This window comes from Trachurus trachurus (assembly GCF_905171665.1).
Source record: "Trachurus trachurus genome assembly, chromosome: 4".
In the NCBI taxonomy this organism is placed as follows: domain Eukaryota; kingdom Metazoa; phylum Chordata; class Actinopteri; order Carangiformes; family Carangidae; genus Trachurus; species Trachurus trachurus.
In genome coordinates this window covers 14,444,444-14,469,892 of record NC_139898.1, presented here as the reverse complement: position 1 = coordinate 14,469,892, position 25,449 = coordinate 14,444,444, and the positions used below count along the sequence as shown (strand labels likewise).

The window sequence follows — 25,449 nt, the reverse complement described above, 5'->3', positions numbered from 1 at the left end:
CACAGTTGCTCCAGTCCCGTGAGAGCATGATCCTGTGTTACCACCAGGTGGGGGCAATTGGACCCGGTTAAAGGAAGCAGACTCGGGGTTTGCTGCCCCCCGCAGGCCACTCCCCGGTACATGTGCCTCTCTCCGGAGATAAAGAAGGAACATCTCGGTGTAGTGAAGAAAATCACAGTGTAACATAGTCTACAATGGGACAAGGTTGTATTTAAACACATCATAGACATCTACCTTTGGCTACTTGATAGTGATTCTCACACACTTGTGCGCTGTAATCTTCAGGATGTACTTTTAATCTGCCTAAATGCCAAATAGCGGTTGGCGACACTTCATTTTTTTTTTCCGGAAAATTGTCGCTATTGTTTACATTTTTTAAAGGACATTGAACGCATCTTTCCTCAACCGCACACGATTCTCCCTCCTTAACAATGGCTGTGTGGTGTTTTTTAAAGGCTAATAAGGGAGCACAGATAAGACCGGCATGGCACGGCCAGACAAAACCCGTTCATAAGAACACAGGGAGAGAGTGACAAGGACGGGGAGAGGGAGAAAGAAAGGGGAGGGGAACTGACATTAAAGCAACACAACAAGGAAACTACACTGCAGAGCCACAGACGCCTTCATTTTATGTTTTTGAATAATAGCCGGAGCTAGTGTGGCGAAGTGTATCTGTGAAATCTGCCCGTAGCTCAGCCCCGCACAGCCTCAAGTGCCCCCGAAAAGGAGCAGCTTTTGACCGAGTTGGATTTAAAGGCGCTCTCCGACGCTTTCAGAGACATGGGTGAGAATAATGGAAGAGGGGTTTAATTGTAATTCTGGGGGAAAAATTAACAGAGGAGGAGTAGGCCTCTTTCTGGTGGAGGGAGAGAGCCATGCCCTAATGGGAGGTGGAAACAAAGGCCAACCAAGCATAGCTATAGCCGTAATTAATGAAATGCCAATTTAGATTATCTTGTGGCTATTTTGGCCCCATGAGATTCATTTCACCACGATGGGATTGCTATCATTTTTTAGCATGCAGCAGTTATGAATGATGCTGGCTGCCATTACAGTGGAGCTTTCATCAAAAAGTCATTATAATTAAAATAATGGACTTTTACACTGGCTTTATTCCTGGTTTAACTTTAATACACAGATGTTTAAGTGGCGTGCAGGTGCTTTGGCTGATATTGAATTCTCTGACTAACATGACCTCTGGCAGGAGAAAACATCAAGTTGGTGCATCATAAAAGATTTGAAATGATGGCTTTCTTTTTTCTTTTTTTTCAGCATTAACAGTGCACCCACCTATCACCCCCAGCAGACATGATGGATGATCCTAAATGTGTGAACCTACGTGTGTGTGTGTCCTCAGGCTCGGAGCCACCTAGCTCTCCACAGGTGGTGGAGGACGGCGGAGAGGAGGATGAGGAAGAGCTGAGCGGCGGGGAGGAGGCAGACCTGCGGTCCAGCTCTGGCCGGGGCTCCTTGCTGACCCGGAGGGGGATCACCCTTAGAGTGCTGCTGAAGGACGGCCTGGTGGAGCCAGGGGACGGAGTGCTGGCCATCCACTACCTGGTAATAACAGGAGTAGACAGTATGAGTGTTGTTGTTTATTATTTATGTCAGTGTTGTGTCGTATTGTGTGAGGTCGCACCAGGCTTGTGTCTCTCTGATACACAGGAAATGAAATAGAGCAGACAGCTGCCTTAACAGAGTAAACCCACATGCACCGTCCATCTTTCTCTTTCTCCTCCTCAGGGTAAGAACTTTGTCGGAGACCTGTTGAATGATGGGAAAATCCGATGGGTGGAGACGGGCCAGATCTTCAACTCTCCCAGTGCCTGGGCCACTCACTGCAAACGTCTGGTCAACCCGGCCAAGAAGTCCGGCTGTGGCTGGGCGTCTGTTCGCTACCGGGGTCAGAAGCTGGTCCAGTACAAAACCACTTGGCTGCACAAGTACCAACCCAGCGCAGACTTGGTGAGAGAGGAAACATCTGAAGCAATATACAGCTAAATCTAGTTCGATTAATTGAGAGGTCAGACATCACGACCCAAGTTTTCGATCAATGGGGGCTCCAGTGAAACTCAAAACAAAGATCAGTCAGATCCAAGGGAAGGACAGTGGTGCTGAATGAAGATGAAACCCACTGACCTTGTAGCACAGCAGCCAATCAGATAACTAATCATGGATCAATACAGAAACTAGACGTTGGTTACAGTCCTGCCTGACTTTCAACATGCAAAGAGAAGAAGGGAAGAGTTGAGGAGAAACAAAAAAAAAAGCAAGCTGATTTTGAAAGAGGGTTGATGAAATCATTAAACAGGGAAATAACTACTTTGTTCATTTGGAAATAATGTCTACTTTTAGATTTATTGGCTCACAGTGGAAGAAAACGATTTAATCTCACGGCCTGCAGTCAATTACAGAAAAGTCAAGATATCTGAACCTTTGAACCCTAACCCTTTACAATGAAGTCACGTCTCCTGAACCTTTGTCCTCTTGACCTAGTTTTCTTTCATCTTTGAAAATACCATACTTTGAAAATGTCCAGTGAAGAAAAATATCCTGCTCTTGTTCTTTTGTCTTTCTATACTGTATCTACATTGTTTGTTAAATGTTTATTTTTTGTGATGTCAGAGCCTGGTGAGTGAGGAGGATGATGACGAGGATGAAGAGGAGGGTAAGACGGCTGTTCAAGCAGATGAGAAGAACAAGAACAACAAACCTGGATTACATGGTACGATCCCCGTCTTCTCTTCTCTTCTCTTCTCTTCTCTTCTCTTCTCTTCTCTTCTCTTCTCTTCTCTTCTCTTCTCTTCTCTTCTCTTCTCTTCCTCAAGCTGAACAGAAAACTTTCTTCACTGTTACAGATGTGATGGTTTCACGAAGAACCGACAGAGAGAGAATTCCTGTCAGATATTGCACCTTGGGCACCAGGGATGCTGCCAGGTACTCTCTATTATTCAGACTGATCGGTGTAATTTCATGCGATCATTGTGTCGAGGTGCACGAGGTGAATCAGACTCTAATTTGTATCCTCAGAGATCCACACACACTAGTGGAGCTGTCAGCCTTCTCAGCCATCAACAGATTCCAGCCTTTCAATGTAGCCGTGTCCAGTAATGTACTGCTGCTAATGGTGAGCAACCGTCACAGCTAGAGCAAGATCATTAACACGGATGAGCATTTCAGAAAGACCAAGATGACTGCTCTTTGTCCTTTACAGGACTTCCACTGTCACCTGACCACCAGTGAGGTGGTGGGATACCTCGGAGGACGGTGGGATACTAATACACAATGTGAGTGGGACTTTGGAGCGAAATGTTACATTAGTGGTTCAGAATGGAGGCGGTCTTCATCGTCTGTGCGTTTCCCTTGTGTTTCAGTGCTGACCGTCTTGAGGGCTTTCCCTTGTCGGACCAGGCTGGCAGACAGAGACGCTGCTTCTGCTGTCGAGGAGGAGGTACAGTAACACATGGACAGTGGATCACAAGTCTGCACTGCATTCAGCATTCATGCCTTCAGAAAACATGCAGGTGAATGACACCCATTTTAAAAATTCACGAGCTCATCCTGCACCATGGGACACTCGGGCGGCGAGCACCTGTCAACATGCATCTCTATTTCCAAAAGCCAGAAACCAAAGAACCAACTCTTGAATTTCCATCACAGGGAAATAAGAATAGTGATTGTAGTGCTGAGTGTACAAACCTTGAGGGTTGAATGCTAATAATGTAATACTAGTTCATTTCTGGCAATAGCACAAATTAAAAGTTTTTATTTTATTTTATTATTTTTAAGTGTTTTATGTTGAAAATAGCTGAAATATAAAATGATTTCCTTCCTCTTTGAGTCTGCCCACTGATATTATGTGAATGTTAATCAAAAATAACTAAAAACTAAACTAGTTTGCAGAAAAGGAAATACAAAAATGCATCAAAACTGTGCCCCTGAATCCATTTCTAAATCATCACAAATTACAGTTTTTCTCAATTGCTAAAACATTAAACCTTATTGTCTGAACCAAATTGGTCACCCTTTTGGTAGAACCTAAGCACTTTGCACCTAGTTAGACACAACTTGCAAACATATTCTCACCCACTAAAGCACATTTTGCACTGTGATGGACTTATAATAGTAAGCACAGGTAGCTCAATTAAAGCACAGGTGTCTAAACTTAAACACAGCAACTCAAAATTGATCACACGTGTGGCTAATGATGTGAAGAAACCAATATAAGCCAGTTCAAGGAGCCTTTGTTGTTGAAGTTTCACTATGGATAGAAACACTCAGAGAGGCAGAGGCAGTCCTGTGGCCTGACCCAGCAGGTCAACATGGTGCTGTAGATGAATAATTGTACAGTACATGCTGTATGCACTTTTGTAATTGTTATGTGATTCCTGTTTATATTTTTGTTTTTTACTGTAAGTGCTAAACAGGATTTTTGTTTTGTTTTGCAAATGCATTTTCCTATTATGAACATAAAGATGAGTTCTACGGTTTTATGATCTGATCATTGTGTTTTCCTTTTTTCTATGTTGTGTGTGGTGACTGTTCAGTGGTGTTTTTCATTTTGTTGACTTTGTCTGATCTGACAACAATGTTTGGTTTTGAGCACTGTTTGAACTGTTTTGAGACAATAGTTTGGTTTTGCAGGAAGAGTCAGAGGTGAATGTTGTTTGAAGATTGGGTTTCGTGTTTACAGTTTAGAGAAAGGGATGGAAGGTTTCAAGAAATGTGTCTTAGCAATTGAGAAAAAACTGTATTTTGTCAGCTGCACAGCCCATAGTCACCACTCTCTTGGCTTATATATGTATTACCTTCAGATGAAACAAAAGCATTAAGTATGTCTACTATTTTTTCTCAGTTCTCTCTCCTGTCATGTTTGGTCTCCACCAGATCTGTCAGAACCTGTTCATGCGCGGGCTGTCGTTGGTGGGCTGGTACCACAGTCACCCCCGAGGTCCGGCTCTGCCGTCGCTGCAGGACATCGACTCCCAGATGGACCACCAGCTGAGGCTGCAAGGCTCCAACAATGGCTTCCAGCCCTGTCTGGGCATCATCTGCGGTCAGTGTGTGCCTTTATACTATACATAGTGTTGATCTGAGCAGGGAATTCTCTTCGAATGCATCTTCCACAGGGATCTGAGAAAACAGTTGAAAAGGAGGCACTTTATATATCAAATGCAAGGAATCAAATAGTATCTGCTAAGTAATGCTATATACCAGTGTTGTAGTCAAGTGTCTGAGAGCCAAGTCTCACCACCCTGGTGTTTGAATCCAATTCCAAAGTCATCGAAGAAGAGTTGAGTTTCAGGACAGGCTTCACTGCAAAATCATAGAGCTGAGGTCCAAATGACAAGTCACTATTTCAAAGAGGGTTTAAATGAACGCATGTTCATCATCTTTATGCCATGCACTATACCTCACAAAACAAAGTTTGCTTCTACATAAATGTGAGAATCCAAGTCTGAGTCATCAGTGCTCAAAGTCCTGTTATTGCTATGTATCCTGCAGTATAGATTATAAAGCAGGAAATACAGAACATCAATCTACAATACATGATCATAATGATCATCATCATCATCAAACTTATTTAACCAGGCAAAATTGCAAAGAAAACATGTGGACAGAGCATAACAATATTAAAACAGGCAAGCATAGCAGCACATAGCTATTACAATAACCCCACCCCACAAAGTTGAGTGGTATAAACAGTTGTTGGGTGGATGGATGTCAAGGAGATCCTGGAAAATATTGTGATTTTTATGTGTTTTTTAGTGGAGCAGTTAAAAGACATCTGGCTGCCTCTAAACATCCCTCTAATGCAGTCAAATAGTTACTCAGGCCTTAAAGGGACATTTGCTCTAAATCAGAAACAGCTTCTATTTACAATATTTGCCATAGCATTTGAAGGCAACATCACGACCATGAACATGTTGGCTGGGTAAAACCTTGGCTCTCTGATCATCAGGCAGGTTTGACATCACTTAGCTTTTACTGTAACTCTGACCTTTTTTTTGTGTGTGTTGTATTTATACTTTTTTTTTTAACAGGACCATATTACCATGGTAATCAAGGTGTGGCTTCCACAATAACTCCATTCTGGGTGGTACCACCACCTGAGGTAAAGACACAGAAATAACTAATGATCTGATTTCATATCTTTTTTACGTAGTCATCTCTCAGTTTGTGTTTAATCTCTGTATCATCTGCCTTCCTGCAGCAACGGCCAAATGACTACGGCATCCCAGTGGCTGTAGAGGTCACCTACGTACAGGACAACTTCCTCACCAGTGACGTCCTTAATGAGATGGTATGAGATGAGACTGCAGTATCAGACTTATGTAAATACAACAGAGATATCAGCATACTGTATGTGTTCCTGTTTTTTTATGAATGCCATTTGTGTTTGCTCCAAAGATGCTGCTGGTTGACTACTACAGGGCAGCTCCCGACCTCGTCCAGTTCGGCCAGTGCTGGTGCCCTGACACGACCATGTTGGACAAGATCAAGGTAGGAAGACTTATGGAGGACTTGAAACCACAAAAACATGATATAATGTGTCTTGGGTCCTTTGACCCTGCAGCTTACCTCACCAGTTCATCCTCTACATTATTTAATTTGCAAAAGCATTTCCTGGGTAAAAGGGTTAGACTACATGAGTTTGCGTCTTTCTGCCCCCGTTCATTCAGGAGTTGCATTATTTTTTGTGTTAAACTGTTTTTAATTTCTTTTTTCAATGAATGAAACAAATAAATAAACTAAACTCGGCTCTTACTTCTCAGGGCTCTCTGAGCTGCCACGCCCCCAAAGACCAGGCCTACTCTCAGATCCTGGAGCATGTCTACAGTCAGCTGGGCAACATGCTCTGAGTGGATGTGCTCTGCATGTGTGTGTGCATGTGGCCGCCCTCCATCTCCAGTTGATCCATTTCAAACACCGCTCCGGTGTGACGTACGTACAATGTAAAAACCTGCTTGAAAAAAACAACATGTAGTTGCCTTGAATTCTCTCATTTCTTAATTTAACACAGCTTTGTCCTGAGTTGAGACACACTTCAATGACTTACTAGGAGGTGAAGGTGCTAAATCTGTGATACTAGTCACCCCAGGAGCTTGTATTTAGAGAAATATACAATGTGAAACTACAGTAATTAGTGTTGAAAACCAATGTTTTGCTAAAGTTAAATATTGTTTCAATGACACTAAATTGAACTGTTTCATGGACCAGGTAAGAACTGGCTTCTTTATCTTTTACACTTGGACCTATGTGCCTATCTGTGCCAGTATCCTGTGGTGTGAGCAGGTCTTGCCAGATATGTACAATGTTAAGTTGTTTTAATTGCCTTCATAGACTAAACAAGGAGCAGTGATTGGAAAAGAAAACGTAAAAAACGTAAGAAAACATTAGTGCTTTTTGCATACAACTGAACGTTGCCTACAAAGTACATGTAGACAACAGTGTCTTGGTTTGACTTAAACTACTCTGCAATAGGTTTTGTGAATGTTTGTGTTCCTTAAGTCAAAGTGAAAGGTTGAAACGTGGTGCAAGTAAATCCATTTTGCCAAACAATTTTTTTATGAACCCGTGTGTCTGTGAGCCGTGTTGTGAATGTGACCCTCTACTGTCTCCCCATCAGGTTACACAATACAAGAGTCCTGTTGTTAGGACACATATTTGCTTCCTCTTTACCTGTACTGTATTTATAACTAACTGTGGACTGTGTGATGTACATGTATGAAGATGTATGCCTTAAGCCTGCTGATTGGATGATCCACAAAGCATTACAATATACACACTGGAACTATTTAAACAACTGTCTCTTCCTTTATTGTGTGAGGAATATTGCTGCTTTGTCTTTGTTATTTCGTGGTTTTTATCATTTTCCAGTCATACTTTGACCTTGGTGTTAGTCAAACACAGAGATAACACATTTTTTCTTTTTTATTTATTGTAAGAATGGGGGAGGTGGGAGACGAGAAAGAAGCACATACAAATACTTTGATAATAAAAGACAAAATATTGCGGTTAAATTCTGTACTCATACCGAAAGTAAAAAGGCCACTTAACTCTAAGACATTTACAAGGTGTGATAGAGGACTACATGCAAAGATTAATTTAAAGGTCTTGTATATAAAAAAATAATACTATGGAGAGCCAGAATGATTTAACGCTGTTCAAAAGAGCATTTAAGACTGATTAAACAAATGCATAGCCTTTTAAAACAAGAAATCAATGGGACATATTTAAAAAAAAAACATGTATTAAAGTCTACATAAGAGCAGTTTCCACTGGTGGTTTGCTGATGAACGTCACATTATCTAAACACAACATGTTCAGGAAAACTGCTGTAGTGTCATAAATGTGTGGAAACGTGCACACATGCATTTAATCTTTACACAGGAAAAATACCAATGGCTAGAAATAAACCCAAAAGTAGAAAAAAAAGGAAAGAAATTCATGACCATTGTTCTCAATTAGCTAAGTTAGGTTTTGGTTGCTGTATTAGTTGGGTTTCTTTCCCTCCTTTCTTTTTCCAAAGGCACTAAAAACAAAGGACCTGTGTTTTGATGTCAGTGTGATCCAAACAGCACCTCCGACAGTCCTTTAACTTTGCCCTGAACTTGATACGAGTAATGAAATGTAGTAAGATCAAGGATGTAAACATGTAAAGACAAGGACCAAACTTGGGATTGGGGGACGTGTTTGCCAGCATAGAGTGAAGAACAAACACACATATTTGAGGGGAAATGTAGCAGAACGATCCTGCAAACAGTCAAAGAGCACATATTTGTCATTCACAATAAAAATGTATTTTTTTCTACAAGACAATGGGACTGACGATACTTGTTTGGTAAGGATAAATGTTTGGTACCAAGGGTTCTCCAAATAAGTCATTTTCCCTTGACGGTTTCCCTTTCGCTCCAGGTCTTTCCCTCATGCTGTCCAGTGTATTCTGGATTAAACTCCACCTACATGTGTGGACTGTGGCCCAATCCAAAACAAGAAGCCAGCCTTGTCTCAGTAGATTAAACGCCAGTCAACATCAACCCATTAAATACTAAGAAAGAAATCCAATCAGAGCCATTGTGAATGATCAGGATCACAGGGTCAGACCAAGCTTCAAAGCACAGACGAGTTTCACATTCTCAAAGACACAAGGGCAGACATAAACAATAGGACAGTTAGTGACGTTCGAGGAAAGACGGAGACGCTGCCAGCAGCGTCGTCTAGTCGTGAGGCGTTTACAGGTGCCTAAAGACTTAGAAAATAAAGTAAAGGGCTTAACATAGTAAGACAAACACGCTCAGAACTAAATGAATATATGGCTGTTAGGATATTTAGCAGTTTAACAAATAGGCTTGTCTAGCAATATGTTGCTATTGCATTTTATAAAGACTTTTTTGGCTCTGTCTATTCTATTAAACAGACCAGCACACAACCATTAAACGACTAATCATTACGCATTTCTACACGCCTGCCTTAAGTGACAAAAAGGTGCAATGTCTGCTTTAACTTTGGGTCTTTGTATAACGGTGGAGTTAAGTCTGTCGCACACACAACAATATCATTTGAGGACCAAGGTGCAATTACGTTTTTCTCACTCATTCTGTAAGCACTTCTACTACTAAAACTACTGTTGAAATCTGAGACTAATACAAATCAAATACTGAAACAATAATAAAGGAACCTACTGTTGGCTTCTGAAGCTATATTCGTCACAGCTTAGAAAAACAGCAATAACAAATAGGCCAAAACCTGAAAATGGTCTAAATCACACATGTGAGATCAATTTTGGCTCATTTTATATTATTAAAAATGTGGAGCAGATTTCATTTTCAGGATCCACTAAAAGTATATTTCTGGTCAAGTGTTGTTGAAGTTTAGTTTGAGTGAAAGTAAGTCTCAGTCACACCAGCAGGGGGCATCAGAGATGAGCTCCAGTTCTTTTGAGTGGCACAGAAAGTTTTCAGTTTTGAAATGAGTTAAAAAAAAAATTCAGTCAACATACTTGACATTACTGTGAGGATGGAGTCAGCCTCTCCAGCCTGAAAACTGACTGTCCAACAGCTGACCAACCTGAGCTCTGTACAGACTGCAGTCACACAGATAATGAGGATGACATGATAAATGCACCATCTCTGGCAATTCTCTTTACTATATCAGTAATTTGTGGTTAAAGAAAAAAAAAATGCTTAAAAAAGTTTCATGAGTTAGTCCTCAAGAAATGTTTCTGACTGTCAGAAAGCGGGTAACAACGTTTTGTGTCCATCTTAGTCTAGGTCCTTTCACCTTTGGGTGGAACAGGTTGATATATTACGGTCTGGATTTGAAATGTTACCATCTTCCCCATAACTCTAGATGACAAAAAAGTGCTTGTCTGTGAGGATGACACTGGAGCTGAAGGTCAAAATGAATCTTCTGCGGACCATCCCTTGGCTTCACTCTCCTCCCTCTCTACTAACTCTACTTGCTTTCTCCTCTCCATCAGCCTCCTCTCAGCTCCCTCGCTCTCTTTGTATTAGTGTGGCAGTGGAACGAGAACCTCGACATAGTTGAGAGGGAAGAATCCCGACTGGCTGTTCAGCATGCCCTCGTACCAGTTCTCGTCGATCTGATTGGTCAGGGTGATGATGTCGCCCTCGCGGAAGCCCAGCTCTCCCTCGTTCTCTGGATCAAAGTCGTACAGCGCCTTACAGCTCGGCTGCTCGGGGGCTGAAAAAGCATAGGTAAGGAGAGAAGAGATGAAGATGATGGACAGAATGACAAGAAAACTTCAGGTCAGGATGCTCTCACACTGCAACAGGCCACGGCAGTTCCAGTTATGGAAAAAGGTGAAGCGTGTATTGTTCTTCACTTTTTTCTATACGCGTTAGTAAAACATTAGTGTGTGGTTGAGTTAAAAAAGCTGCAACAGAGCAGCAGTGCAAACAAACTCTGGGTTTAAATGTTAACCAAAAACCACAGTATCCTATGACAACAGGTTTCTGTATCACTGTTCTCCTCCCTCCCTGTCTGTGGTTTCCTCCATCTACCCGTTTTCTCTGTGACCTCACAGAGATCGGCAGAGGAGAGTGGAGCTCCATGCACAGACAAACTAGCCTGTTTTTCTCGCCAAACAATTTTCTCATTGTATCAAGTTTACCCCACAGACTGCTGGGTAGGCTCGAGACGGGGAAAGCTTTGGCCTTCATTCTCTGTGTGTGTGTAATTCACTGCCATGTCAGTTTGGAAGACCAGCAAAAAATATTTAAACATTTAATGAAATATGACCAATTTGTAGCAGCTGTACCACAATAACAAACATCTCTCCAGAGGAAGGTTATATTACGAGAGGGACTTTGGGTGCAAAAGGCATTTGTTTATTCTAGCTATTCAAAAGACCATCAACACAGAAGTTGTGTTGCGTGTTCACTAAGATCAGCACCACTTCTGCTTCTAAATGAAAACATTTACATTTGAAGACGTTCACATTTAAAGAGCCAGACTTAAAACTCCCCAATCTCAACTCTGTTATTCAAGCTAAAACAGCTCATAGCACTGTTTCTAACACTTATGTACGTTGATTTTGACTTACAACCACTGTACCATAAGTAAAATGTGTATTTAATCATAATTCTAGCACTAGCGCTTTAGTTGGTTAATAGCCCTGAAATTGCACACTGCCCAGGCCACCAGTCTAAAAACGATGGTGCAGTTAGCGGTTAACTTAACACTGCTCCTAAATAAGTAACACTGGTCACAGGGAGAGATCTGCAGCTGTCCTCTGTGGACAAACTGAGTAATACTGATTCTTAAAATAATATTAATGGTGATTTTAGTTGTAAATTATTGTTAAATATTAAAACAGTGAACTACAATACATAAATTCATGTTAGAGGACATCAATCACTGCACAACAAAATGTCACTCATATAAATGTATTTTGCAATATGAACATTATGTAGTTTCATCATTTAAAGGCTGATACTTATCTATCTCTACTGTTTTGAATGTGAAACAGCGAGTTACTGGCTGTGTTTGATCTGTACTACGATTGACGATTAACAGAATCCTGATTGTTCTTTCAACATATCTTAAATCAATAGGTGTTAATCAAATGTAAACTGCACCAACAGTTGCAGAGCTGTACTAGGGTGTACTTGGGCAGGGCAGGTTTCAGTATCTTAAGAACAGGATGTTAATTTCACACAAAAGCACATATAACGCTGTTAAACTACACATGCATCATAGACCACAACTGTGTGCTGAACTTGTGAGAAGCGACTTATACAACACTTCATACATATCACATGAGAGGCTGTACAAACACAGAGAACCGTTTCAAGACCACAGCTGAAACGGTGACACTGAAAAATGGCCCACACACAATCTTTGACTCACACAATGTGGGTTTCCGAAAGGACAATCTGGCCAAGTGAAAAGAGGGCTCTGATGATGTCACGGGAAAGAGGAACAAGGTCAGTTGGAGAAAGGCCATTCAGACGACAGGACAGGACAGGACACACACACGCATAAATACTCACTCGCACACTCATTCCTCCCCCCGAAGCTGACACACACATCCATTTTCTCATGGTCAACGACTGAGTGTATTTGAGAGTCAAACATTCAGTGCATGCCACCAAGCCTCACAAACACACTGGAGAAAAGACAAACAATTGTGCGCTGAATGTTCTTGACATATTTGTGTTCAGTGGCACTGGTATTCACGTGATCGCGTTGGCCATGGTGGCAGAGTTGTTGGACTTCAGAGGCTGTCATATTTTCTAGGAAAGAAGGCATGATACTTTGGCTGGGTGCATTTTCTGAAATAGCTGGATGTTTGGTGGTTGTTGATTTCTGGTATGGCAGCTCTCTTCCAGAGCTCTTTTGTGTGGCTTTGTCAAGACACCGTCTGTTCATCTGAGTCAGCCACTTCATCATTCTGTCATTCATAGTTGCTTCAAATGTATTTCACTCAAGTGTTCATGATAAAATTACAATATCTTGACACTGATCTCCGCTCAGAACCTTTTGAATATTTGTTTTTTCTAAAGCCTGTCAGTTCTTTCTTACCTGAATTACATGAAGGAGGAGGAGCCATTGAGGTTGGGTATCCGCCGTTCGAGTGGTTGTTCTCTCCAAAGTCAAAGATAGGTTTGGGTTTGGGTGTGTATTCACGTCTTGGTCGAGTCTGAGCATCATTCATCCTGTTCAGAAGGATAAATGAAAGGACATTCTTAAACCGTCATGATAAATTCAATATAGTGTGTGGAGAGACTGATAAGCAGAAAGCAGTGCAACCAGATGCAGCGTACAGTTTGTTGTTATTTGTGTCAGGTTTTTGTTACTGCACCTGTCTCTGAGTTTGTCAGAAAGCTCGTCCAGCACCTGCACCGCCTGTCTGTGGTACTGCAGCTGGGACTCCACCAGAGATGAGAGCTGGCTCACCTGCTCAATCTACAACACATACACACACACACCACACTCAGTTACTGTACTGTTACTGTTTGACACAGTCCAAAGGATAAACAGTATAATATCTGAGTAATAAACACTACAGTTCAAACAGTTTGTAATAACCTCATTGCTCATACATGGGGGATTTACTGCACATTCTAGATACCTTATCAAACAGCTCATGGGCAATAAATGTATGTTCGTCAATGTAATCACAACTCATTGTTTAGTTTAAATTATTTGGCCAAACTACTGTTTCCAAGGTCAACATCATCTGTCACATCTAGGTTTCCACATATCTAGTATTTAAACAGCCACAGGAAATAATATGAAAGAGGAAATATGGAAGAGACAGACTTCCTCCAACTGCAGTGGTCGTATTCACACTCTCAACTTGTCCTCAATAATAAAACTACACCCTTGACTGCTGTGCTGTATCACAACAAAAACAAACAGATCATGTAGATGAAATGAACAGTAACACAACACTGTGTTATGCTGATGGGTGTTTCTATTATTTTAACCACCCCTTTAAAACAAAGCAAGCAGGGTACATGACACAAACACCTCTCTGTATAATGCAACACAGTTTAACAGCACCATGATCATAAAGATGAATCACCCTCTCCAAACTGGTTTCGACACAAACTGAACATGATAACCATTTTATCATGACCAAGGTTTTGTTACACGACTAATTGAAATTGGAGTGTATGGTCCGAGACGACACTACAGGTGTGTTTACCTGCTGGTGTGTGTATCTCACGCAAATCCTCAGACTGCTGAACCCAAATAGTGATTATTAGTGAATTATTAGTCATAATTTTATCTGATTATCTGATTATGGAAAAGATTTTATTCTGCGGGTAATGGGGGTGGGACTAGATAAGCTTTTGCTTCTCCCGCTTTCCCTTTCGGCCATGTGTATTGTATTATTTGAACTAAGATGAAGTGTGATGATGATTATTTAAATTGACATGCCCGAAATAAACAAATTGATTGATTGATTGATTGATTTTGTCATAAATCAGTGCAGAGCCAGTGTTATTTGTTTTGAACTGGTGTGTTACATCAACCTCTACAGGCGTAACTATTGTCATGTGTTTGTCCTGTGGGTGCGTGGTGGTGGAAATCAGCCTTTCACAGCCAGAGTTTGAAGTTCTGGCATGCTCTACACTGAAGCCACTGATAAAATGTTTGACATGATAGAGTCAATATCTCTAACAAGGACGCTGCAGAAATAACTGTAGAAACGCTTTGAAATGTTGTAGATACTGGGGATACATTGTTTTCCATTTGATATGATCTTTACATTTATTACGTATATACCGGTAATTGATTTCACTGTATATTTTACAAGATGTAAATATTCCTTTTAAACAGTGTTGAGAGTAAATGTCAAAAATACCAGAGTGCCGTAATAAAAATGAATGAATGAGAATCTTTATCGCTGATGAAATGGATAATGGCAGAGAAATGCCTGACCTTTGGATGTAGTGAAAACTCTTTGCGGATAAATTTATGCTTTGGGGGACAAACGCTAACACCACACACTGAACAGAAAGAGAGGAAGTAGGTCCTCACATCAGTCTCCAGTAGGTTGTACATGCTGGTCTCGGCCACTTCCTTTGACTCATGAAACTTCTCCAGGGCCTGTCGAAGCTCCTCATCTGGGATCTTTCCCTGTCGCTTTTTCTTGTAGTCGTAGTCCAGACGACGGCCTTCAAGCTTCTTAAGGTGGTGCTGAAAGGATCACAGCCACAGTTTAGTACTACAATATCTATAAAGGTATCAATAAAGGTAGAAGGATTGACTGGTGCCTTTTAATACTGCAAATAATCAACAGGCTGACATTCAGTTTATTCCCTGTCATGAAATAGCTTGTTAGTGGGTCAGAAACCTGTATCTCCCTGAGGTCCTTGTCACAGAGCCCTTGCAACGGATCTATGAAGTTCTGTTTGACGTCGATATCTAAGGAGTCTTTGACTTCTGCCAATCTCTTCATGGACTCTCCGGCGTCTACTAGTGCTCCGCCTGAACCGCACAGACAGATTAAAGGCTCAGTTACATTCATAGATTTACAGTTCACAGTATTTACACACACCATAAGTACAGAAACAGTGGCTGCTAAAACCCCACTCTCACATAGATAGAAATACAATATTTAAAATAGTCAAAAAAAGCATTTCATTAAACAATGAGTGAGTGAGCACAACCATGCACACATCACAACTAAAGAATTACACACACATCTGTCTGCCAGGAATGTATTATCTAAACCACAACACACACACATAACTTACCAAAGTTAGTGTCCTCTCCCAGTTCACGTCCATACTTGCTCATACACTCCCCTAGCAGCCCCTCAGCCTGAGGATATCCTGGGTTCTTCACCTGACCACGGATCTTAGACATGGTGTTCAACATGGACAGCTTGGCCCTGGACGCTGGGGGTGGGAGATGGAATGTTAATGGAAGAGTTTAAACAGTTTCCATACATTCATGTAAACAAACACATTATGTTCTCACCTGGGTTGGGCTGAAGATACTCTGACGTTTTGGAGATTACATCCACAACTGCTTTACTGGTCACATCTACTTTCTACAAAACACATCAAGTACATATACATCACAGGTATGTAACAGAGCTACTGTACTGCCAAAGAGCTAACATAAAAGTGACAGAGGAAAAAAAAAATTCTGTTTAAGGTTCTGTTAAGCATTACTTGCACGTTTGTTCATAGGTTCTTGCACAAAGCTAAAATAATTTTTAAAAAGACTAAGTCTATACCTAAACACCTCAAAAGTTTGAGTTTCAGTCTATCTTTTCTCCCCTTTAAAAATAGTTGACTGATAAAAAACATTGCCGTGCTTCATCTTCATTTACTTTTAAAATGATCCCTCAAAGAGACACAATATCTTTGTTTTTGTACATTTTTTTCTGTGGATTTTGCCTTTATCCCAGTCATAGTCAAAGAGAGACAAGAAAATTGGGGGGAAAGAAGATGACATGTAGCAAAGTGCCAAGCTCAACTCCAGTCCATGCTGCTGGGTCAGTGGGTGAAAGTTAAAAGGCACACACTGTACCAGGTGAGGCACCTGGCCTGAGACAGACTAGATCTTATTTCCTCTCCCACACAGCTCACAACCTCTGTCTGGGAACTACAAGAGTTTTGCTTTCCTTTCTTTTGAACTCTGGAACTCAGTTCTGGTCATGAATGGATACTGATAACTTCTCTCTTATCTGGTGCTCTCTCTACGTAGGGTGTCCCATTTTTATTTATGCCTCTACCTTATTTAGTAATAATACATGTAATGAAAGTAAGCCTTAGTGTGCTGGAAGTGCTTCCCTGAGGTTGCTAAGGCAGCTGGGTAACCAGAGTGGCCTCGTAGACTGCAGCTCAGCACTCTGCTAACCAGTGGTGGAAATACCATCACCATCAGTCACTCAGTAAACCGGTCAGTCAGTGGCATTTGTAATTACAGGGCTGGCCCCATGTTTGTGGTCCAGACAAAAATCCAAGTTTAAATACCCACAGAATATCATGGCCACATGCACCTGATACTGGGCACTGTGTGTGCAATGCTAAATCTTCAAATTTGGTTGTTATGTCAGTCCAAACCCCAAAATATTCATTCACTAAGATATTAGACGACCAGGAAAACCAAAAAAACATTCATATTGGAATGTTTGACTGGCGAATTCTGGCGTTTGCTTTAAAGTTTGTCAAGCATCAAAATGTTCCTATGCCGTTCAACTAAAAAGCATTTTGATTTGAAACTTTTACGGAAATAAATGGTCACAAATTCTGAATGTCATCCAAGCAGTTTTGAAAATTCTTTATTAACACTTAAAATGAAGTGCAAAAAACAGCAAGATCTGATGTCTAACAAAAAACTAAACAAAACAAAAACAAGTTCATGTACTGTTTAGGGGGAAAAAACAAACAAACTCCGGGCTGATTAAAGCCGTTTCCACAGAAAGATGCCTCTCTTACCCGTTCCAAATCTCTGAAGTCATCATCGAGTTTAGTTCCTTCTGCACCTCCAACTTTCTCACTCACCATCTAGAGGGAGAGAGAGACATGGGGATAGAAGAGGGGTGAGGGAGAGAGGAGTGCAGATTATTGAATACTGCTCATAAGGTTTTCATTTAAGTGGGAAACAAGCCAAAGCTTGTGTCTAACTCATTTCACACATTCACATGCTTCTCTGTAGAATACGCATAGACATGTCTTCTTTTAGAAAAATACGAGTAGCGCAGCATCTTGTGCTGTGTACAAATCCAACCTTTACCCAGACTACCCAGCTGACTTTAAAAAACGGAATTTAGAGAGACAAATAACAGATAAGCAAAACAGAAGAAACGAAGAGCAACATGAACAGTTACACAACTCCTTCTGTTTACGCTTTGCCGGAGGAAAAAATGTAGGACCAGCTAACGCCATCGTATCTGTTTCAATACAGACAATATGCTACAACTTAAGCAGACTAAAACATGTTGATTGAAAGCACATGTATTTCCAAGTGAGATCTCACAGCATGTTTTTAGGCCACAGACAAAAGCCTAAAAAAAATCCATGTACATGTACAGTGCGCACTACCACATACTTTCTGGCTAATTCCTTGATTTATGAGCAGTTGTGCTTTTTTAGACAAAAGTCAGTCACAGTGAATGGCAAATTAAATGAAACTGCTACTCTGGTTTTGTAATGAGACTCTGCATCTGTGCGATTTAAGATAATGAAGATCTTGCTTGCTGCTCTGTGAGCTACATGCTTTCACATCAGAGTTTCTCTGGAGGCGGCAGAAAAACTATTTCTATCACCTCAGCTAAAGACAATAAAAAAGGCATGTAACACCACACCTTGATGCAGAAGGTCTCGTAGCCTGTTCTACAGAGACAAGAGCAAACCACAGAGACTAATTGGTGCTTTTATGAGGTTTGCGTCATGGTTCCACTGAAAATTATTCACAGACCCCTTTGAGGAAGTGGAAGTAGAAGATTTTGTCACATCACAACATGAATCTGTCTTGTAAGTTTTAAGGAAAGTTGTAACACGCCTGGTGTTAATCTTTAATTATTTTGCCCTACAGTATTAACAGAGGGAGCAATTCAAGCTGCCTGAACAGTAAATGAAACACCATGAGAGACCCTTAAATACATTTGGCCTCCATTTGTTAGCTCTGAAATCTATTCTGCAAAACTCTACAGTAAATGAGGTGAGATTATGAGTATGTCATCAGGGAGGGACTGTTTTGGCAGGTTGACCTAGTTTTCAGACAAATGTAATTTGGCCTAATACTGACACATCTGCACATTGACAACATGATCTTTTCAGGTGGTGTGTGACATTTATCACATATATCCAGTCCTTTGATGAAGAGATTACTGTATGCTGCCATTTTCTCTTCACTCCTTTCTCAATTTCAATTATCTGTGATAGAGCAACAGCAGTTTGACTACTCATTTCCTTTATGACTCGAATTACAGTCGGTGACCATGCTGTGATTATAGGAATTAGCAGGACTTCCTGGATCCGACAGAAATGTTTACGCAAAGAGTTTTATGATTGGTGACATGAAGTTTCATACCAGGGTACAGACTGAATATTCATAAAGGGTTTTCTCATCTATTGCTCAGAGATTAAGAGAATATAAAATTCTAAGAAGATGAAAGGCAATGAGGTAACTCTGACATACTTTTGCTGAACCATCTAGTTTCTGTATCTTCCCAGTTACACTGCTGAATCTCTGCTCTATACGGAAAGCACATGACTTGGGGCCTTGAGGGGATTCAGGTCGTAAGTGAAGATTCAGCCTCAACTCCGAGCCTAGTCAGCATTTGACTCCCTTCCTCCAAGGAAAGATAAGATTGCAGTCTGCAGTCCAAAATTTTTATGCTATCTTATCTTTTTTTTTTTTTTTTGCACAGACTTTACTTCATAATGTTACCCTTTCCTTTGGTAGTCAAAACATTAGGTTCTCAGATATGTGTAATACTTTATTTACATGAACACAGACTAAGGAGTGAGCCCAAAAACATCCACTACAGGTTATCATTTGGAAGTGTTGGTGTGAACAACACGTAGATCGACACAGAGAGATCAGTCTACACGTATCCTTTTCATGATAATGACTGGGTATTAGCTAAATGGTAGTGCACTAACACAAAGCATGCTCCTTGGCTCTTGTTTGGCTGCAGATGACTAAGATAGCATGCTAAGAGGAGGATTGTCTTGTGCAGAAGCTTAGATACCAAGTGCATAACAAGAGGGTAAGTAGCAGCCTATGGTAGATTCATATTGTTTTGTTTGTAATGCTACATACTGTATGGAAATTAGCTGGTTGACAACAGTCAGTGGGTAAAACCGCTTTATTTTAGTAAATAAGTCGTCTCATATCAGATTTGTCTTAGCTGCAGCATGTGTGATGATGGGTCCTTTTGTTTAAGGTGTCTTATGTAATGAGAAATGTTAAATGCAGCATACAAAAGCAAGAAATTACATGTTTTTTTCTGGAATACAATTGAATAACATTGTGGGAGGAAACATAAATTACATTCTGGTTTGACACCTACAATCTAGGTCAAGGATTTTTTTTTTAGATCAAAGATGGTTATAAAAAAAAAATAGCTCTGTCACCGCAGTATGTGAGCAAACCTCACTTCAAAAAGGAAATTATGTTGTTGTGATTGGAAACTAAAAAGGAACAGGAAGGTGTGTTAGCTATTACGGTATTACCAGCCTTGCTGGTGACACAGAAGAAGCTGGCTGGCATTCCCATTACATCAATGGAGCTTTTTTTTTTGTCTTCTCTATTCTTCTTAATTCTGAAGTGATGCCTCTTGGGTCTTGGGCTTTTCACTACTTTTCCTCCACTAAGCATTTAAATGTTAAACTTGAACTCCCTCTTGGTTAATTTGTAAACCTTCAATGATCATTTAACTAATTTAACACACAGGAGCCTGACACTTACCAGCCCTAAGGGTGAGTGATAGATTTAAAATAAAATTCACTCTAAGGGAATTCATGATACCATGATATACCAAACATATGCTAATAAATAGCCTTAAAGTAAATTAAAAACATTTGCAAACTATTTATAACCATTTAATATTAGGGAAGCTGGATAAATGATTTATGGAGAGGGGGTGGGATTAAATAAGCATTGCTTCCTCTCACTCCTTTTCAAATATGCTTTTGTTATCAATGTTTTTGTTTTCTATTTTTGTTCTTGCTTATGTTATTAAAAACAAACTCATTCCTTATTTTTACTTACATGTTCAAAATAAATACAATTCTATACAATTCAATTCAATAAGAATATAATATAATTCCTGGTTTTGGTTGAACCAGTAAATGAAACACTCATTAAATTAAATCTCTCCCTGAATACACAATGTTGGTGTAAAGTCCCCCTGCTCAGCCACAGAAGTGCATTACACCCTGAGTTATTAAAAGAGATGAATGTCATTGTGTAAACAATGTGGACCAACCTTTGACAAAGAATAAGCTCATAACACCACACACAGCACATATCATCATACTGCTCCTCCTTCATCTTAACTGACCCCATTAGCTGCACCAGCAGCATGATGTAAGTCTAAAGCTTCTAACCCCAACGCCATCATCCCTTCACCTGCACCTGCATTATGACTTGATCTTGATTAAGAGTAATAATAACCAAAATGGAGATTACACTGAAGACCGATTATCATTCCCATAAAGCAGCTTACTCCTCCATGTCTGTACCAGACTCTAATCTAGCTTTTAGGTTTTTCTGTCAACCAATCTCTCCTGACTTAACTCTGTTCTAAGGTCCAATATGAAAAGCATTTTGGGGGAGAAAGAGTAAAGTGTGAGGCTTGCAAATTGTGGAATGGTAGTAAACCTATGCTTTGGTCCAACAAATGCATGAACATACTAAAAAAGTATTTTTGTAAGATACTGTATATTTTTAGAGGAACATACATATTTGATGCTTCCTCAAGTTAAAAAACAAAACAAAAATACTGTACAATAAAAATAACTACTTGATATCACAATTTTACTATCCCAATTCTTGACTTGAGTTGTCTAGTAGGATCCATCAATTTCTGGTGACCCATCTGGGCATCTCTGATGCAGGTGTTTCCATTGTTTAACAATGACTTGGATTATTTTTGGTGTTAAACTGAAACACTGAATAAAAGAAGACTTATTACTATATCAGTGCATACAATTCATTGACAAACTTTACAGTTATTCTTAAAAAGCCTCCTGGATACTGTCTAAATGTATCATATCTCTTCATGATTGAATCCCTACCTGCTGTCACACCAAGATAATTTTTTGTGTCACTTTTGCTGTCCTCTTAGTGAAACATTTCAGGTGACAAGATTTTGTGCTATTCTCAGAAAAACACATAATGGGTCAGTGAAAGAGAGGAAACAGGGATGTGCGTGCTACAAGACACAAATATAATCTCCACAGCCAACTTCCTGCACGGCTCCAGCGTAGAAAATCTGAGCTATGTCAAGTGTTATTGACTCGCATGGAGTTTTGGCAAGAAAAGGAGCTGCATTGCAGTGAAATAAAGGGAAAGCACACTCTTCTCCTCCTTCCTCTCATCATCCCTCTGGGTCACTTTCCCCTGCATTAATCCACTCAAGCTCTCTACTCTACCCTAAGTCACCTTTACTATTCATTTCACCACACTCAGTAGGCTACCAACAGGCCTAACATGACAGCTTGCAAAAAATCATGTTATTTTTCCTCACAACCAAACCAATGGGGATCTGTGTCTGTTCCTGACAGGAAGCCGGGGCAGAAACCAAATGTCTTTCCTGCTTAGATCAGCAGGGGTTGGAAAGAAAAAAGAGACTCAAAAATCTTTTTAACCGTCCCCGCCCATGACTCTCTGAGAGAGCTGGCAGAAATTAAAAACATTCATACCAATGTTCAGACTATGTGACTTTTATACCTCCAGTGACCTCCATAATGCAATGGGACGTTACTGTAGCTGTTCCCCTCAGCTGCTATTGATCTGTCTCATTAAACAAAAGACTAAAACACTTGGACGTATAAAAAAAAAACTCCTGACTCCTTAGGACCATTACACAGACCTAACTTTTCAGGTTTCACTGCAGCAGCCATGGAAAAGCAGAGTCTTTCTGGGAAAGTTGCCCCCGTACGTTGGAGTCATATTGTACTACTTATTTGTGTATAGTTTTTCACTGACTCACCCAGAGAGTCCCTGGGGCAAACAGAGCTAATGTTTACCACAGGATGTGCACTACTGGTGCACCGCTGGATAAGGTAAAAATGTAAAGCACAGAAAAATATGAAATGCCCGTAAATGGTTATAGCGTTGATAACTTTAATTATCATTGGCTAAAGTTGGTTAACACTAGTTCAACTCAAATTAATGCAAAACACGTCGAAAGGATGCCTGGTAACTTTAGGGGCTAGCTGTAAAAAGGACACGGAGTGCCAACTAAAAATAACAATGACATTTTACACGCTGGCACAAAGCACTTTAAACTCCAGCCGACTGTCGTTAACACACAATAACACAATATCTCAACACAGCTTTTGTCAACATAAGCCAATCATTAGCAGTTAGCCGCTGGTGCTAACAGAGGCTAGCTGCTAACCCATACATGACAGTTGCTAGCTAAAAAGAAGAGAGAAAAAGAAAGTTGTGCAAACCTGGCTGGCTTTATAAAACTGCTTCTTCAAGCCCGCTACAGACATCTTGAAGCCGGACTTTTTTCAACTTCCGACGCCGAAGTTTTAAAAATAGGTCACAAAAATAACTAAAGTTTGCGTTGTAGTTTGTGAGGAATTGGACCAGTGGAGAAATGTTTAGGAGGAATCATAGGACTGCACCGCCGTCACTCCGAGTCGGGACACGCCAACTGACCACGTCCACGTCGAGGAGGATTCTCCCCCACTGTCACCACAGACACCGAGGAGGGGGTAGGTGGGGGGCGAGGTGTGCCAAAGAATAACAATAATAACCCCCCAGTATCGACAGTGTTATCCTACGGACTATAAACCCGTATAGTGCGAACGATCTGGGGCAGATTGGTACGATAAACAGAGGGACGATTCTGCACCAGCCACTTTGAAGAAATCAGTTTCCCCGAGTTAACACAACAGATTCAGTCAGTGGGACGTTTAGGCTGCTGCACACTGCGCCCTGCTGGAGGGACCAGGCACACACATCCACACCATGATCCACACACACAGCCGCCTGTCCTGTCTGCTGCCGCTGCTGCAGGAGCCTCATGTTCACACTGTTGAACCAGGAAGGACAAAAAGTAGGCTATACAAAGTAATAAATAAAACTAACGTTATAATAAACAGACTTAATTGCCATACCATACGGACACATAAATAGGCTTACAGAAATGAATAAATGCAGAAATGTAGAATACAGAAATAAATAACAAACAAATAATAATAATAACAAACAAATGAATTAATTACTGTAATAAATAAACAAGTAAAGACAGAAATAGCATTTTCATATCCAAATGTAAAATATTTTGCATTTATTTAGGCATTTCATCATTTATTTCTGTACTCACTTGTGTCATTTTTGTTTTGTCTTTCAAATTGTTATATAAATGCACTTAAAACCCATTTTAAGAACCTGTATATCAAAATGGCTGTAAAATTATTTTTGACAGCTGACATTTTAACTTGAGTTTTGATTGTTGATATCCTCAAGCTAAGCTTGAATTAGTTCAACACATACCATCATCTGACATACAGCAAGCCTGCAGCATTTCGTGGTCCCTTCAGGGGCAGTTTCACAACATTGTTGCCTTATCTGGATGGTAGGCCAGCCAGGACCTGAAAACTGCTAAATGTCCCATCTTTGTTCAACCATATCTTTAGGAGGCCTGAATTTCATTTTTTTTATGGATCAAAGTCAAAGTCAATAGTATTGTGTCTTTGTGTAGTTGAAAAGTTATATGGCAGCATAAAACTAAAACCAAATAATATTATGGCAAGGGAAATGTATTTTTTTGGACTGGGGATGAGATGGGAGAATGGAGTCTGGGACCTGATCAGATAGTTTTACCATCCCCCGTTGGCTGTAAACAAATTGAATTTCCTTACTAGGAACAAAAACCTATTTAAGGACTGGGGGGTTTATGGACCCCAGCATGGGAACAATGGTTAATGCATTATCTACCATTATGTTGGTGATACACAATATGTTCCCAATACACAATACAATATCTTAACTGACCTTTTTTTTTTTTTTTTAAATACAGGGCTGACATTGGCAGAGTGAATAAGTGCAAACTGCAAATGTTTTATTTTGATATAGAGGCTGTTTCAGTACTGCTAATACTGTATAATCCAAGTGTGTAATATCGGCATGGTGCTGTGAATGTAACCAAAGAGACCACTGAAATAGGCCCATTGTTAGGGAACACAGTAGCTAACTGAATTCATTTAAATGACTCAAAGTGCAATTCTATGCTTGAAATGACCCCTTTACCTAAAATTGTCCTTTAATGTCAGATTAAAAACTTTTTCCAAGCATATCTTTGTATGTTAATTCTCTAAAGATCCTGTGAACAGTTATACACATCATGTCTGGTTCTCTGGACGAATTGCTTAGACCTGAGACCAAACACTTGGATCTTGGTTTCATCATCATTCTTACGGAGCTGCAGTGGAAGTTTCTCATCTCAAGATCTCTGGATCTCAGCCAGAGTGGCCAACGGGTTCTTGGTCATCTCTTTTGCCAAGGCCCTTCTTCTCTGATTGCTCAGTTTGGCCAGCAGTCAACTTTAGTTTTGTTCCAAAGTTCTTCCATCTAAGAATTATGGAGGTCACTGGGCTCTGAGGAACTTTAATGCAGCAGACATTTCCAATACCCTCCTCCAGATCTGTGTCCCAACCTTTTATGGTCTATGGTCCCAGCACAGTCTTTGAGCTATGCAGATAGTTCCATTCATAAATGCCATTTATTAAAAATAACAAAAAAATGTCATTACTGAGTGAAGAT

The 25,449-nt window shown here is 40.4% G+C and overlaps 2 protein-coding genes across 3 annotated transcripts; one reads left to right on the top strand and one right to left on the bottom strand.

The window, feature by feature from the left end:
* Positions 1-653: 653 nt before the first annotated feature.
* mpnd (MPN domain containing) lies at positions 654-7,719 on the top strand. The gene is made up of 13 exons (XM_083970562.1): positions 654-784; positions 1,358-1,560; positions 1,744-1,965; positions 2,626-2,725; positions 2,859-2,937; positions 3,031-3,127; positions 3,215-3,287; positions 3,375-3,451; positions 4,888-5,056; positions 6,045-6,115; positions 6,215-6,304; positions 6,412-6,504; positions 6,777-7,719. Exons 1-13 carry the CDS (start codon positions 781-783, stop codon positions 6,861-6,863), a joined length of 1,365 nt encoding a protein of 454 aa, XP_083826688.1. The 5' UTR covers positions 654-780; the 3' UTR covers positions 6,864-7,719.
* Positions 7,720-7,957: 238 nt separating this feature from the next.
* Positions 7,958-23,502, bottom strand: sh3gl1b (SH3-domain GRB2-like 1b). 2 transcript variants are annotated; one of them, XM_083970568.1, is made up of 10 exons: positions 23,127-23,502; positions 17,433-17,501; positions 15,964-16,036; positions 15,738-15,881; positions 15,335-15,468; positions 15,019-15,177; positions 13,331-13,434; positions 13,051-13,184; positions 12,376-12,423; positions 7,958-10,707 (listed from the first exon to the last, which is right to left on the bottom strand). In XM_083970568.1, the coding sequence occupies exons 1-10, from the start codon at positions 23,169-23,171 to the stop codon at positions 10,514-10,516; spliced, it is 1,104 nt and encodes a 367-aa protein (XP_083826694.1). In that variant the 5' UTR covers positions 23,172-23,502; the 3' UTR covers positions 7,958-10,513. The 2 variants fall into 2 exon arrangements, with proteins under 2 accessions (XP_083826694.1, XP_083826695.1); XM_083970569.1 differs by lacking the exon at positions 12,376-12,423.
* Between the last annotated feature and the right edge of the window lie 1,947 nt (positions 23,503-25,449).

Bases quoted from the DNA above. Each gene is read 5' to 3' on its own strand.
- mpnd (XM_083970562.1), top strand. The intron at 3,288-3,374 runs GTGAGTGGGACT...CTTGTGTTTCAG, and splicing joins GTGGGATACTAATACACAAT to TGCTGACCGTCTTGAGGGCT. The intron at 5,057-6,044 runs GTCAGTGTGTGC...TTTTTTTAACAG, and splicing joins CTGTCTGGGCATCATCTGCG to GACCATATTACCATGGTAAT.
- sh3gl1b (XM_083970568.1), bottom strand. From the start codon at position 23,171: ATGTCTGTAGCGGGCTTGAAGAAGCAGTTTTATAAAGCCAGCCAG. The intron at 16,037-17,432 runs GTAAGAGAGGCA...TGTGTTTTGTAG, and splicing joins ACTTCAGAGATTTGGAACGG to AAAGTAGATGTGACCAGTAA. The intron at 15,882-15,963 runs GTGAGAACATAA...TCCCACCCCCAG, and splicing joins GTATCTTCAGCCCAACCCAG to CGTCCAGGGCCAAGCTGTCC.